At 50.2% G+C, this 16118-nt stretch overlaps 1 protein-coding gene across 3 annotated transcripts in view; it reads right to left on the reverse strand.

The window, feature by feature from the left end:
* ZZEF1 (zinc finger ZZ-type and EF-hand domain containing 1) overlaps positions 1–16118 on the reverse strand; it is a 98429-nt gene that overhangs the window by 74869 nt on the left and 7442 nt on the right. For all 3 annotated transcript variants that reach the window (XM_032322275.1, XM_032322273.1, XM_032322274.1), the window contains exons 2-5: positions 7468–7612; positions 4862–5056; positions 3281–3452; positions 614–813 (exon numbers count right to left, since the gene is read on the reverse strand). In XM_032322275.1, the coding sequence (XP_032178166.1) occupies positions 614–813; positions 3281–3452; positions 4862–5056; positions 7468–7612 (712 nt within the window). The remainder of the gene's footprint in view (positions 1–613; positions 814–3280; positions 3453–4861; positions 5057–7467; positions 7613–16118) is intronic.

A 16118-nucleotide genomic window follows, 5' to 3' on the forward strand; every position in this document is an offset into this window, starting at 1 on the left:
GAAGTAAGGTTATAATAGTACAAAAATGGAAACAAGCTAAATGTCCAGGAATAAAGGGCTGGTTAAAGTTGAGGCAAGTTCTTACATCGCTAAACAACGGTGTGTAACAACACACGGTGTGACAACGTGCTAAAAAATTTACAAAATGGCATGGAAAGAATTTCACCATTTTGTAAATACGTATACAAATAAATTACATTTTGTGAATACGTATGCACAACCCTACATTTGAAGATGTGTGTGTGTGTGTGCATGCACGCATGTGTACCCACACACACCCTAACAAGTAAAGATCTGGAAGGACCACACTAACATTCACAGTGACAATCCCTGGGTAGTGGGAATTTGAGTAGTTTCTGTTTATCTATATTTTTCTAATTTTTCAGTAAGGAAACAAGAATCGAGTATTTTTAATTTAGAAGGGTTTCCATAACTTTCTACAACAGCGCACAGATGACATAATGGCTACTCCATGTGCACGACGAGAAGCAAATCCAAGCTCCAAACGAAACCTGAGAGTCTCCCCACTGCAGAGGCCTTCCCGTTGACAAGGGCCCCTTCCTTGCCCCCCAGCCCCCCGATCAGCAGGCAGGCTGCCTCGTGGTAGACTCACAGAGCTGACTGATGTTGGCATTCTCCAGCAGAGTCACATAGCCGGTGACATTGCTGGGAATGTGCACGTCGCGAACGTCCTGCAGATCACTGGCACTCCTCCCCACGGCTACTGTCACCTGCTGCGGCATGTAGCTCTGGTCAGTGGCAGCCACCGCTATGGACAAGTGTCGAAGCACAACGTCTGGCTTCATTTTTAAGCTGGAAAACACAGGGAGCACAAACGACAAGTGTTTATACAGATCGAAACTGCCAGCATCCACGAGTCCCATCTCCAAGGTCTTGTATTTGATATCGTCAAAGACCACCTCTCTTAAAAACAGCCAACTAGAAAAGTCCTTCCAACCTTTCTGTCTCTCGAATTTCTTCCAGTTCAAGGTTAATCTTATATTTCCTTTTAAGCTATCAGTAGGCAGGAAAGCATACTAGGAACACCCTAAAAAAATCGCTGTACCTCCAAGAAGCAAATCCTAAACCTCATCCAAAGAACTCAATATACTGAGTTTCTATAAATTAGATGGCAAAAGGTCACAGATACTCTCCATGAGAGAACGAGACAATTATTTCTATCTCTACGAACTGAAATTAGCCCGTCCTCTCAAGAGGCCGGAGAAACTGTAGAAGGCAGCTTCAGAACTTCCAGAAACACCAGGTCACCGCCCCCGGCTCCACCCCAGGGTTCCTGCTCATCCATCCCCTTCCCTCCTCCTCTGCCAAACTGGTCAAGACAGAAGCAGACAGATTTTCTTCATGCACAGAAAGGAGCTTAAGAAGCAAAATCACTTCTGGGGCACCTGGGTGGCTCAGTGGGTTAAGCCTCTGGTCGTGATCAGGTATTGATCTCAGGGTCCTGGGATTGAGCCCCACAGCGGGCTCTCTGCTCAGCAGGGAGCCTGCTTCCCTTCCTCTCTCTGCCTGCCTCTCTGCTTACTTGTGATCTCTCTCCCTCTGTCAAATAAATGAATAAAATCTTAAAAAGAAAAAAGAAGTAAAATCACATCCGACACAAGAAAAGTACTTGCCCACTGTGGTAATTAATCTTCCTGGGAAATTAGTGAAAAAAATCTGAGATCAGTATGATGAGATATCAGTCAAATACTATTTCTTAGGGCAAAAATGAACTATTGGGATTTCATCAAGATCAAAAGCTTTTGCACAGCAAAGGAAACAGTTAACAAAACCAAAAGACAACTGACAGAATGGGAGAAGATATTTGCAAACGACATATCAGATAAAGGGCTAGTGTCCAAAATCCGTAAAGAACTTAGCAAACTCAACGCCCGAAGAACAAATAATCCAATCAAGAAATGGGCAGAAGACATGAACAGATACTTCTGCAAAGAAGACATCCAGATGGCCAACAGACACATGAAAAAGTGCTCCACATCACTCGGCATCAGGGAAATACAAATCAAAACCTCAATGAGCTATCACCTCATACCAGTCAGAATGGCTAAAATTAACAAGTCAGGAAATGACAGATGCTGGCGAGGATGTGGAGAAAGGGGAACCCTCCTACACTGTTGGTGGGAATGCAAGCTGGTGCAACCACTCTAGAAAACAGCATGGAGGTTCCTCAAAATGTTGAAAATAGAACTGCTCTATGACCCAGCAATTGCACTACTGGGTATTTACCCTAAAGATACAAACACAGTGATCCGAAGGGACACGTGCACCCGACTGTTTATAGCAGCAATGTCCACAATAGCCAAATTATGGAAAGAACCTAGCTGTCCATCAACAGATGAATGGATAAAGAAGATGTGGTATATATACACAATGGAATACTATGCAGCCATCAAAAGAAATGAAATTTCTTTTTCGACAACGTGGATGGAACTAGAGGGTATCATGCTTAGCGAAGAAATAAGTCAATGGGAGAAAGACAACTATCATATGATCTCCCTGATATGAAGAAGTGGAGATGCAACATGGGGGGTTAAGGGGGTAGGAGAAGAAGAAACGAAACAAGATGGGATTGGGAGGGAGACAAACCATAAGTGACTCTTAATCTCACAAAACAAACTGAGGGTTGCTGGGGGAGGGGGGCCGGGAGAGAGGGGTGGGGTTATGGACATTGGGAAGGGTATGTGCCATGGTGAGTACTGTGAAGTGTGTAAACCTGGCGATTCACAGACCTGTACCCCTGGGGATAAAAATACATTATATGTTTATTTAAAAAATAAATAAATAAATAAAATTTTTTAAAAAAATACTATTTCTCCCTTAAAATGCCAAGTAAAAAAATTATCCATGTTTATGAATACACGAACCAGGTAGCATGATTTTATGCAATTCCTTTTGCCTTTTTTTTTTTTTTAAGATTTTATTTACAGAGATCACAAGTAGGCAGAGAGGCAGACAAAGAGAGAGGAGGAAGCAGGCTCCCTGCTGAGCAGAGAGCCTGATGTGGGCCTCGATCCCAGGGCCCTGAGATCACCACCCGAGCTGAAGGTAGAGGCCTAACCCACTGAGCCGCCCAGACGCCCCCTTTTTGCTTGATTCTTAAAGCATCTCCACAGACAGTCATTTACAATACAGAAACAACCAGGCAGTTAAGTAGAAAATACTCTAAAATTCACAGAGTGATCTGTGAGCACGCTGTCAGGGTAAGAGAGGGCAAGCAGGAGCCACTCGCACTCTGCACAACTCCTGTGCTAGCACCCACCGGATCCAGTGCGAGCGGGCACTGCCATCCGACTGCCAGTACGATGACGTTTCTCCATTTGTCATCTTGTCAATGTCAGCAGGGTTTGACGAGGTTTCTATGTAAGCGTAACACTTCGCTACTGACTTGAGTTTATCCATCTCCGGGCTTCCGGTTAGATCTCCAGGACTCTCTGCAGGGAAACCAGATGCTATCACGTGACATCTCTTTCACGAAGGCGAAAAAAAAGGTCATTTAAAATATCTAACATAAATACCCTTGATAGTTTGGCCCTGGAAAAATAAATATTCCTTAAAATCTCCTTCCAAAGAAACTTTATAAGGCAGAAGTGTCCGAGGGTTGCTCTATGGGAAAATACTTAAATCACTGATATATTTGCAAGCCACACTAAGAGAAGAAAATGGTTTCTTACAGTTTGAATGGGCATTTCTTTAAATATGTGGGAGACTTAGTAGGCCACTTGTGTTCTGGAGAGCGGCCCGGTCCTACCTTCATCTACTTTCTGCCAGGTTGCAAGCCTTCTCGCTGGTTTGTAGGTTATAAGACACATACACACGCTCGTGACAGGTGCTGCGTACTGTGAGCCAGGCACGTCTCTAGACATCTTCGATGTACTAATTCAGTCCAGAGATGAGGAAACCAAGGCACAGAGAGTTATTAAGTGCCCAAGCTCAGAGTTAGCAAAGAATGCAGTCTGTCATCACACATTAGAAAACAAATTTCTGTTCCCTAGAACACCATTAGAGTTTTGACTGTGCTTTGAGTTTCTGTTCTACAGAACTTTCATAAAATCTAACTTCTTCATATCCAATGGTTTCTGAGTCTCACATCCTGCTTGGCGAGTTCCCTGTGCTAGGAGCTGGGCAGGGTGTGGCTACTCTCTTCCACACTTCAAGTCTCTTTACAGTGGGACTTTCCAATCCACCTGAAATTTGTTTCCATGAATGGAATGGGTTAATAAGAGTCTGGTTTTATTTTTCTCTCCAAATGGCTGACCAGTTGCCCTGACCCCACTTGTTGACTAATTCGCCTTTCCACCATTTGTTACGCCGACTCTCTCTGGTACTCTACTCCCACACACACGTGGGTCTGTTTCCGGACTCAACTATATTCCACGGACTTCTGAGTGAGTCCACACTGCGTGTAGTGGCTTTCCTCAGTGACTCAACGACTCACAGAGTACCTACTATGTGGCCCAGCTCCAAGTGCTAAGGATAATGACATGAACAAGGTAGACACATAGAGAAATCATAATTTTACAACTTCAAGTAGTGCCATTTAGACCATTAAACCTACAAAGGTGATGGTGACCACAAGTGGGGAATGGGGGCGTTAATTAGGTGGGTACTGAGGGAAGGCCTCCCTAAGTCACATCTGAGAGAATGAAGAGAAGCCAGTTGTGGGAAGGAAGGAAGGAATTGGAAGGAGAGAAGGAAGGCGGGAAGGAAGGAGGGAGGAGGAAGGGAGGGAGGGAAGGAGGACAGGCAGGCAGGCTAGTTTCCAGAGCCAAAGGCAGGAAGAGTGCTGGCTCCTACAACTCACAGACGTGTTCAGGAGCCCCCCGCACACGCATGCACGCACCCTTCTCCCTCTGGAGCAGCTGGTCCAAGGACTCCTTGAGAACAGAGGCCCTCATGGCACACACGTTGGCGCAGTGGTCCAGCATGGGGCAGGGCACGGCTGTGCCGGAGAGCCGGTTGCGGTGCAGGAAGCGCAGGATCAGGGACGCGTGCACACCCAGCCCCTCCTTCGACTCTGAGAAGATGTCGATGAAACCTGGGAAGACAAAACCCATGTCTGGTGTTTACAGGAACCCACCACAGCAGTGTTCCACACTCCCGTCCTGGTGGCCTCTCTGAATTGGCTGAATTAAAAGCAGCCATTAAGAATCTTCACTGATATTCTCAGCTTTAATCATTTAAAAATCTAAACAAGTTTTAAGAAATGAACCCGTGGCTGGTGTGTCTGGGTGGCTCAGTCACTTAAGTGGCTGACTCCTGAGGATCTCAGCTCAGGTCTTGACCTCGGGGTCATGAGTTCAAGTCCCACATTGGGCTCCATGTTGGGCACGGAGCCTACGTAAGGAAAAAAAAAGAAAAAAAGACAAAAAAAAGAAATGAGCCAGTGGTAACCCCAATTTAAGCATTCATTTTGGGGTACCTGGCTGGCTCATTTGGTGGACCATGAGCCCCTTGATCCAAGGACTGTGAGTCCAAGCCCCACGGTGGGTTGTTGAGATTACTTCAAAATAAAATTTGACAGAGATCACATGTAGGAAGAGAGGCAGGCAGAGAGAGAAGAGGAAGCTGGCTCCCCGCCGAGCAGAGAGCCCGATCAGGGCCTGACCCCAGGACCCTGAGACCATGACCTGAGCCGAAGGCAGCAGGTTTAATGCAATGAGCCCCCCAGGCACCCCTCAAAATAAAATCTTGAAAAAAAAAATTTAGTTTAGTTTAGTGGAATTTTAGAAAACTTACACTACATTTGCTTCAATCCAAGCTTTAAACGTGTAAGCACTGAGACACCAACTAGGTGGACTAGGAATCAAGTTTATCCCATTAGGAAGTCAACGTGTCACTGCTTTTACACTAAGCTACAGGAGACACGATAATGATGGCGCAGCCACCGCCCTGACCGTACTTCCCGGGGGGCATCTCACAAGGCACAAGGCTCTGCCCCCAGGGCTCCTCCCGTGCCCCCACGTCCTCTCCACGGCAGCTCCCTGGGGTCTGCCTGCTCTGTCCAGCCCTCGGCCACTGCCCAGACCCTGGGCTCAACACTTCCTGCCCGTGCTGACCCACCCAAAGTTCAAGATGAGCTCTCCCTTGGTCTGGCATTAACCCGCCTAACCCTACGAAAACACCAAACACACCAAGTCTCTCTGTTTAAACTCCCCTCGTGGTCTGCACTTGCGGCGTAAGTGCACTGGGATGAACTTCCACAGAGCCGACACCCATCAAAGCAGCACCCGGAGGAATTAAACATGAAACAAACGGGTTGTACTTGAGAAGGAGACTTCACATTGATTTTCAAGACAGAACAGGAGGCTGAGGAGAAGCCGTGTGCCGGAAGCACCCCCAGCACAGCCTGGAGACACCGGGTCCATGTCCCCGTGACTCAGAAGCCGTGGCACCCCTCAGCCTCCTCACACAGCTCTCCTCCCACTGGCAGACCCCACAGCAGCACCACTGTCACGTGAAGGCATGGCTGATGGCACCCCGTGTGCTCGGGACGCCCGTGAGAATACAGACTCTGCCCGTGGAAGGTCACACAAGTCCAGCAAGCACTGAACGCCAGCACAGTGGGGTGACAAAAGGACAAGTCCCAATCTCAGTTAGAAAGAGGGATAAGGAAACCAGTCCCTAGGGACAGGCTAGCCCAGCTTACCATGATAAAACAATTTCTTTAAACTCGTGGTCCATCATAACCTACAACACACGTTCCTGCAACCAAGGTGCCCGTAAGCCAGCCTGAAAGGGGAGAGGAGCAGCGAAGCGGCTTTTCCTGGAGCTCAGACACACTTGTAGACTTGGGGGAAGTCTTTTCTGTTTGCTTTCTAACGAGTCATAACGGACAAGAAAGGAGGATGATTTAACTTGGATTCTGTCTTCTGAGTCCCCAGAAGAAACCAGACAAAAACACAAGTTTTTCATAGATATAATGTAGAAGTATTGCTTAATTTGTACACTACTTGTATTATCACTTAAATTTCAGAGTGACAGCTGACTAATGAAACAAACAAACAAAAAAACCCACTGGGTGCCTACCATATATCAAAGACGTGTAACATGTGAGGACATGGCAGAAAGACAAGGCCGCTGTCCTCATGGAGCACACAGTACAGGAGGAAAGACAGACATTTACAGACAAGTGGGTCATTAATTAATTACAGTGATGCATGAGGCAAAAGACAAATTCAGGATGCACAGAGAACTGGGGCCAGGGACAGTCTCTTGAGGGAGTGAAACAGAGAGACCCTCTCACGACAGAAGTTCGTGAAAATGGCAGAGCTGCCCAAGCGTCAAGGTACTGGGGATGCAAGGAGACGATGACGCAGGAGTGAGTCGGTTTACGCACCTCTGGGGACAGCGGGAGAAGCCCACGCGCTGCACGGGGCCCTCACCCTGCACAGTTATAGCCGGAGGACGGCAGAGCTCACGGGCCACGCGAGCGCGCTCCGGCCTTACCTGGGACAAGGGAGCAGGCCTGCAGCTGCCGGATGGTGTGGCTCAGCTCGCCCTGGAGGTTAGCGCCGCTGGAATGCTTGAGGGCCTCCAGCATGCTCTCGGCGTCCACAGTGCCATCGCCCTCTGCGTCGAACTGGGCAAAGGCCTGCAACGTAAGAGATGAGCCGTGATCGCGGCTGCTCCCGAACCGCGCCTGGTGGGAGCAGGGCACGGGGTCCATTCCCAGCATCTGGAGAACAGATTCAGGACAGTGACTCGCTGCGCTCGCAGAGGCCAAACACAAGCACACAACTGCTACTCCACACACACAATTTTTTCACCTCGCCTCTCTCGCAGGAGGTCAGTCTCCTTCCCCCAAATAACTTGGGAAAGCCAGCAGCATGGCGTCTTCCAGCAGGTGACAGAGTGGACAGAGCGCTTGCACCAGGGACCCGGCTGGGGGTAGCAGCTCGGGGTGAGCGCGGCTTTTCCTTCCAAACACTCCTCAGACACGGACCTAATAGGAAATTTGCCTCCAGCCCAACTGTGTCTGCCCTCCAGCCACAGTCGAGCTTGCTCCCTCTGGCGTGGGGCTGCCTGGGGAACCGGGTACAGAGTGGGATTCGGTCTGAACTGCGGTCTGTCACTAAGCAGCTGTGTGACCATCCACACACCCCTCTACCTCCAGAAGCCCGAGCGCCTTAATCGGAAAGATGGAGCACAGGGCTCCAAACTCACAGCCGCTGTCTGGACCAAGTGGCATCGGAACAGCAGCCAATACGCAGGAAGCGCATCAGAATGCTCTCAAACGTGTGCCGGCCGCCTCCCCTGCGCCCCAAGCCGGCCCCCTCACGTTCTACAGGACTCTCCTCACCAGGGGGACACCTGCCGCATCCCCCAGATCCTAGTCCGTCCGGCAGCAGCGGTTTGTGTCTTCCTGCTGACCTGCTCGCTCACAGACACTCCTCAGCAGGGAGCACTTTGGCAGTCTCCAACCCTCTTCTCGAAGTAATCCTCCCTCTCCCCCAGAACGCCTGCCCTTTCCCGATTTCCCTCATTTGTGGAGCATGGAGATGTCCCACTAAGGCTTCAGGACTGACATGAGCACCCCGATTTCCAGCACAGACCTCCAAACACAGTGCTCGTTAGGGACACGGCAAACCCCTATGCTCAGGTCCATGAACCAGGGCTGGATGCGCAGGCGGCCAGACAGAGCTTCGGGCAACATGTGAGGGAAGGACGCAGCATTCCCCTGGCACTTCCTCAACCCAACAGGATTATCCAAAACCATGACAGGACCAAAGGCTACACTACTCAAAGAATAACGTTCAAAAGGAGGGAAACTATCACCCTGTTCTTCTCTGATTAGGCCCAGTCAGGAAGATGGGCTGGGTCTGACTCCACACCCAAAGGAAATGACATGGAAGGGGTCAGCGGACACAGACCGTGGCAGAGAGAAGACACGGCCTGTGAGGACGGGCACCACAGCACAGGCCTGCAGGGTGAGGAACAGATGCCTGGGATGGGCTGTCCCGAGAAGGGTCAGCGAAAATGAAGGTCATGAGACAGAAATTAGAGCGAAAAAATAAAAATTAATTAATTTCTTTTTAAAAAGATGTTAAGGGCGTCTAGATGGCTCAGTCGGTTAGGTGTCTGCCTTTGGCTCAGGTCACGATCCCGGGGTCCAGGATTCTTGCCCTGCGTTGGGCTCCCTGCTTGGCAGGAGCCTGCTTCTCCCTCCGCCTGCTGCTCCCTCTGCTTGTGCTGTCTGTCTGCCTGTCTGTCTGTCTGTCTCTCTCCTTGACAAATATATAAATCAAATCCTGAAAAAGCACTAACAATAATTTGGAGGAGAAAGTGATGGGGGGTAGATGAGATAAAATTGGCCTGGAGTTGTACGCGCTGGCACTGAAATGTGAGAGATCATTCTAAGCTTACCTCGACTTTCTTATGTTTAAAATTTTCCATTAAACAAACAAACAAATGTAAGACATCCACAGACCCTCCCTCCACTCAATAGCCTGGGGGTTGATTCCTCAGAGAGAGTGGTACAGTCTCCAGACGAGGAAAAGCCTGCACTAGAGCCCACAGAGGTAGGGTTGGAAGACCTGCCCCTGCTCCAGGGCTCCCAGAATGCTAGCAGCCGGACAGAGATGCCAACCCTCCAGGCAAGAGACTGGCAGGTCTTCTCTGGGGCACCAGACAAGGCCCTGAGGACAGACCTGGAGACACTGTACCAGAGGTACAGTAGTATCAGAGGTACCAGAGGGCTCCCCACGGAAGGGCCCAACCTCTTCACCATATACCAAGGCTCAGTGTCACCAACCAGATGCAGGGAGCGCCCACTCTTTAGGTCCCCTTCCTGGACCACTGGACATTTGAGGAAAGGTCTAAGAGGAAACACAGAAACAGCAACTTAGAGAAAAGAAAGGAAAAGGAGAAGTAAATGTGAAAAAGATTATCGTTCATATCTTCAGAGAAATATTTTAAAAGCTATTATTTTAAAGATTTTATTTATTTATTTGATAGAGATCACAAGCAGGCAGAGAGGCAGGCAGAGAGAGAGGGAGAAGCAAGCTCCCTGCTGAGCAGAGAGCCCGATACAGGGCTCGATTCCAGGACCCTGGGATCATGACCCAAGCCGAAGGCAGTGGCTTTAAACCACCGAGCCACCCAGGCGCCCCTAAAAGCTATTTTTAATACCAACTTACTGACATATAATTCACATACCATAAAAATGACCCTTTTAAAGTGTACAACCTTGTGGGTTTGGGTATATTCAGAGTGGGGGAGCTGCCACCAACACCGCCTAATAAAAAGGGACCCTGCATTGTCATGAAAGACCAAGAGACTCCTACTGAAAACAGTCTATTCAGAACACTTTCGTAAGCTCCTGAAAGTTAAAATATCACAGCAAAATGAAAATCTCTCAGCGGATTTGGGAAGATAAATTGACTAGAGTGCCCAGAGAGTAGAGCACAAAGACAAAGTCATGGGAACCAGGCAAGGCAAGACGAAAACCACCAAGAGACCAATCCAGAAATCCAATATCCAAACACTGTGAGTGGTAGAGAAGGAAACACAGAAATGGGATCCAAGATAATTTCGTGCAGCTGAAGGACATGACTGTTGACACCGTAGAGGCTGAACACCCCCCACCCCCAGGGACTAAAGCACATTGTGATCAGATTTTGTAAGACGGAGGGGAAAGAGAAGTTCCTGCTTCCACGGGGAAGACACAACGTCCATGTCAGAGGTCGGGAATCAGGGCCAATTCAGCAGTTATAAGGGAAGCTGGGACAGGAGCAGGGCCTTCAGCATCCTGGGGGGACTCTCTCTCTCACCCAGAAGTTAACACACAGTCAAAACACCACCTACTGCGCAGGAGTGGAAAAGACGTTCTCACCCAGCGAGGCTCTCAGAACAGGAGCCAGTTAACGCTCCCTCACTCGGAAAGCTCCTGGAGGCTGCGGCTGCGCAAACACAGAACGTGCCAAGAAAGGGGAAGACTGGGGTCCAACCGAGAGAGAGAATGAGGTCCCGGTTGCTGGAGATGCTGACAACCTGAAGAACACCAGGACCAGAACGAAGCTGGTTGGGGGCTCTTGAGATGAGCCTCTCGGAGCTGCCATGGGCCTGAGCAGAGCCGGTATGCTGCGAGAGAGGCAGGCTCGGCCGGAAGCCTGCAGAGCAGAGCGGGTGTGCTGCGAGAGAGGCAGGCTCGGGCCGGAAGCCGGCAGTCGCCATTAGTGACAGAAGATCGCGCACAAGAACAGCACCCGCTTAGTCGTCGACCTCAGAGAAAACACAACGCTGTACGAGACAGGGGCCACAGTCGTGGGGTGCTGCACAGCTCAGCCACGTACAGACAGGCACGCCTGTTCTCCCCGACACACCAAGATGAAAGGATCCGCCAGGGGAACGGGAGACGTGCGCACGCGGGCACGGACAGGAAGGCGAAGGTCAGCGAAGGCCTCCCCTTCCGTGGCAGGAAGGAGACGGATGAGGCATGCGACTGAAAACTGACGGAGCCACGTAACCGCGTCGCCCAGGGATGTGCAGGAAACCTGCTTCAGAGCCAGCTGCAGCAGCCAAGGGTGATGCATCCCTGCAGGCCACGGCTTTCGGCATGCGTCACACAGGCTCTGTGCCATACGAGCGATGAGGAAAATCAACAATTCTGAGGGCCCACTTCAAGCACAGGACAGACTGGATGAGTGGCTTCACGACATTTTTAAGTAGCGTAATACTTCCTCCTGTCTAAGGGAACATCTCACGCAGTGAATACATCAACCCTACAAGATTTCTGGGACCATGGGAAAATGTGAACGTGGCCTGGGGGCTAGAGGAGACCAAAGTGAACCCACACAGAAGGGTGAGGACCACAGACAGAACAGCAGGCTGCAGAGGGGAGCTATAGGATGGCCCCATGGTGGCTTACTGTTGTTGTTGTTTCTTGTTTTTGTTTTTAAGGATTTATATATTTATTTGACAGAGATCACAAGTAGGCAGAGAAGCAGGCAGAAAGAGAGGAGGAAACAGGCTCCCCTCCCCCCCCCCCCCCGAGCAGAGAGCCCAATGCGGGGCTCGATCCCAGGACCCTGAGATCATGACCTGAGCTGAAAGCAGAGCTAAACCCACTGAGCTACCCAGGTGCCCCTGCTGTTGTTGTTTTTAAGATTTACCTATTTATTTAGAGACAGAGGGGACAAGTGGGAAGAGGGGGAGAGGGAGAATGCCAAGCAGAGGGGCGCGTATGGGGCTCAGTCGGTTAAGCATCCAACACTTGATTTTGGCTCAGGTCATGATCTCAGTCATGTGACTGAGCCCCACATCAGGCTTTGCACTCAGCATGGAGTGTGTTTAAGATTCTCTCTCTCCCTCTACCCTACCCCTCCTTTCACCCAGTCTCTCTCTCTCTCTCTGTGTCTCAAAGAAAGCATTAAATTAAGTTAAATTACACTAAGGGGGCACCTAGGTGGCTCAGTTGAGCCTCTGCCTTGAGCTCGGGTCATGATTTCAGGGTCCTGGGGTCCAGCCCCACATTGGGCCCCCTGCTCAGTAGTAAGTCCGCTTGCCCCTCTGCTCCTCGCCACTTATTCCCTCTCTCAAATAGGTGAAATCTTTAAAACAAACAAACAAACAAACAACAACAAAAAAACTAAGTACATTAAAAATTGTAAAAAAAAATCTATTGATCTGTCAGTAATTACTGAATATAATAAAAAGAATTTTTAAACAAAGAAAAAGAAAGACATACTGTGTGACAAAAAAAATCAGAACAGCATTGCTAATAGCTTCACCAAATAAATACATCATTTCCCGACGCCTGGAAATTGTCCTTAAAGAAATGTACCGGTTTTCAAATCCAACACTTAACAGCTGGTGTATTTCGCAGGACTTCCTGGAGTCTGGTCTGCTCCTGCGCACACTCAGTCCTCTCTGACAGGCGGACACTGTGCCCCTGAAGCTGAGCCTGGCTCCACGCGTGGGAAAACCGACAGGGCACATCCTTGCCCTCCGAAATGCTCACAGCCTTGGAAAAGAGATCTGCAAACCAACAGCAGCAATGTGACGTGTGCTCATCCCCACAACACAGCTAGAGCATAAACAACCCGGGTGGCTAACAGAACAAGCCCCAGGCAGAGCTCTAAGCCGCACACCGGGAGCAACTCGTATTCTCCTCAGCGACCCTCGAGGTAGGCGCTACCCTTCTACCAGTGAGGAACAGAGAGGCGAAGGATGTTGTTCGAGGTCACAAGGCTGGCAGCCGTAAATCATGGTATCAGGATGTGATCGTGGTATGACTTGGGATCCTACACCATGCGCCACTGTGCCACAAGCTGACAGACGCTCCAGAGGCCAGAAGCCCAAAAAGGACTGGGATACTCGGGGAATGTGGCCCTGAGAAAAACCACCCTTGCACTGAGTTTTGACGAGTAACTAGGAATCTGTGAGCATGTGCAGACGAGGCAGCCATCATAGGAAGAGGGGCCGGAATGTAAGCCTGGACACAGAGAGCAGGAAAGACCGCATGGACTCTCATTCCTGGTGCAGCAGGAGGCAGGGCTGTGGAAGCCAGAGGACAGAGAGCCTGGCCCGTCAGGCTGAGGGGCTCCCATTGCCTAGCAAGGGTACCAGGAGGCCACTGGAAAAGATTGATCATTCCAGATCTACTTAAACCCTCAAACTGGAATGGACCTACCAATGTCTTCACATACAGGCCTTTACATGGCTTGAACTCCTTCTCCGGTGTCTCTGTGACACACACTGGTGATGGGAAGCTCATGTCTTCTGACCAGTTCTGACAGCAAGAACTCTCTTCTCTATATAATGAATGGAAATGCGCCTCCCTAGTGTCACCACCTGTGGGGCCCTTCAGAACACATCCGATCCCTGTGCCCCAGAACAGCCCACGGATCACTGAACACGGGCAACAGGCCCCGAGTCTCCCTCAACCAGTTCTCACTCCACTATGGCTTTAGTCTCATTCCCATGCTGGCTGTCCCCTCTGGGACCCTCCAGTTTGACCTAACCCCAGAGCAGTGTGTCTCAAGTGTCACTGGCTGAGCTACTGTAAGAAATACATTTCAAGGGGGCGCCTGGGTGACTCTGGTGGTTAAGCATCTGCCTTTGGCACAGGTCCCAATCCCAGCGGTTCTGGGATCAAGCCCCATGTTGCCCAACGTCACCCCAAGTTGGGCTCTCTGCTCCGTGGGGAGGCTGCTTCTTCCTCTGACCCTCCCCCTCTCCTCTGTTTGCGCTCTATCTCACTATCTCTGTCACTCAAATAAATAAATAAAATCTTTTTTTAAAAAAAGAAAGAAAGAAATACATTTTGGGGGCATGGTTCAGTCAGTTAAGTATCTGCCTTCTGCTCAGGTCCTGATCCCAGGGTCCTGGGATCCCGCCCCAGGGAGGAACCCACTTCTCCCTCTCCCTCTGCCACAGCTTCGGCTCTTGTGTGTGCCGGCTCTCTCTGTCAAAAATAAAATAAAACAAAACAAAAATAAAATAAAACAAAACAAAAGAAAAAGAAATATATTTCATGCCATGCCCAGGGCCTATAATGCTAATATGCCTCCTGAAACAATGTAAAACTTTCTCTTACTAGATACAATGTACCCTGACATCTTCTATTGCATTCTTTTCTGTTTCATGTTTAATATGCAAGTTAGCCCTCACTAAAGAGAGTCCCAACAGTTTGCAGCTCTGCAGCCTGGGGGGGGGGGTCCTCAAACCCAACTACGTACAGTAGGTCTGGCCTTAACTGTGCAAAGGGAAGCAAGTCGACTTCCTGCTCTCTGGAAACAGAGCACGGCCGCCCATCTCCACGGAGCTGACACCACCTCCACGGAGACTGCATCAACCTTCTGTGCTGCATCTCCCTCCTCTTCTCTGGCCTCAGGCTTCCGCCAACATGCCCATTTGCGTGCCTCGCCACCCATGCCGTAACCACTGAGGCATCGCCCAAGGGCAGGCCCTTGGCCGCGGCATGCGAGAGATGCAGCGTAACACGGGATGGCGCTCAGACCATTCCAACTTAATGTCCTTAACCACGTGTAGGATCAAGAACATGGTACACATGAGAACGTACCAAACCCCTCACAAACCAGAACGGGGCACAGAGCAGCAGAACGCACGCATCGGGCTTCCTACAAAGGCTGCACCCTGGTTCAACCTGGGAGAAACAAGCCATGTGAGAGGTCTGGATCGGGTCGCAGCTCTACCACTTGCTGGCCCAGAGTTTTGCCTCTCTACTTAAGGTCTCAGTTTACCCATCTGTGAGACCACGCTGCATGGTGTCCAAGCACTGGAAGGGCTGTCAGGAGACAGAGTGAACACTCCTGGCGCAGAGCTAGAACAGAGAAGAACACCACCCAGGGCAGGAGGGGCGTGCCAGGCGCTGTTCTAGGGCTTCCACGTGGACAAGTTCCTTGACTCCTCATGCTAACTGTACAAGGTGACAACTAGCACCATGCTCACCCTTCCCGGGGGACGGCTGGGGCACAGAGCAGCTGTGTGACTAATCACACAGCCTGCAGATGGTGGAACCCAGATTTTTCTGTGCACAGTCTGACCCCAGAGCCCAAGTCTGAAACTCAGGCTAAAGAGGAACAGTGGGACAGGAGGACTTACGAAACAGGGAGCTCACTGCTACGGTAAGCGCAGCTGTCCAGGGTATTACAGAAGGGACTCCTTTCCCGGGCAACGGGAGGGGAGAGGCTGCATGCAATGCTTACTAAGGTCCTTCCCAACTCAGATGGTAGACTAGAGCCCAAAGGAGCAGCACTCCCAAAGTCGGCCACACTCTTTCACCCCAATTTGTCTGCACTGCGAGAGCACACACGTGAGCAGGCTGGGGGGAGGAGGGGCAGAGGGAGGAGGAGAAGAGAGAGAATCCCAAGCAGGCTCCACACTGAGCACAGAGCCCCACACAGGGCTCGATCTCATGACCCTGTGGGAATCACAACCTGAACCGAAAGCAAGAGTCAGATACTCAAACGATGGAGCCCCCCAGGCGCTCCTGTGTTACACCTTTCCACTGCATCCCCTCCTTCCTCTGCCTGGCAAATTCTTCTAGCCTCTCAGGCCCTGGTTTGGTGAAGTCTTTCCCAAACTCCATGCTACTGTTAAAGGCTCCCCTGTGGTCCCTGAAAGTGAAATGGGCT

Source organism: Mustela erminea, chromosome 18 (genome assembly GCF_009829155.1).
Source record: "Mustela erminea isolate mMusErm1 chromosome 18, mMusErm1.Pri, whole genome shotgun sequence".
NCBI lineage: Eukaryota > Metazoa > Chordata > Mammalia > Carnivora > Mustelidae > Mustela > Mustela erminea.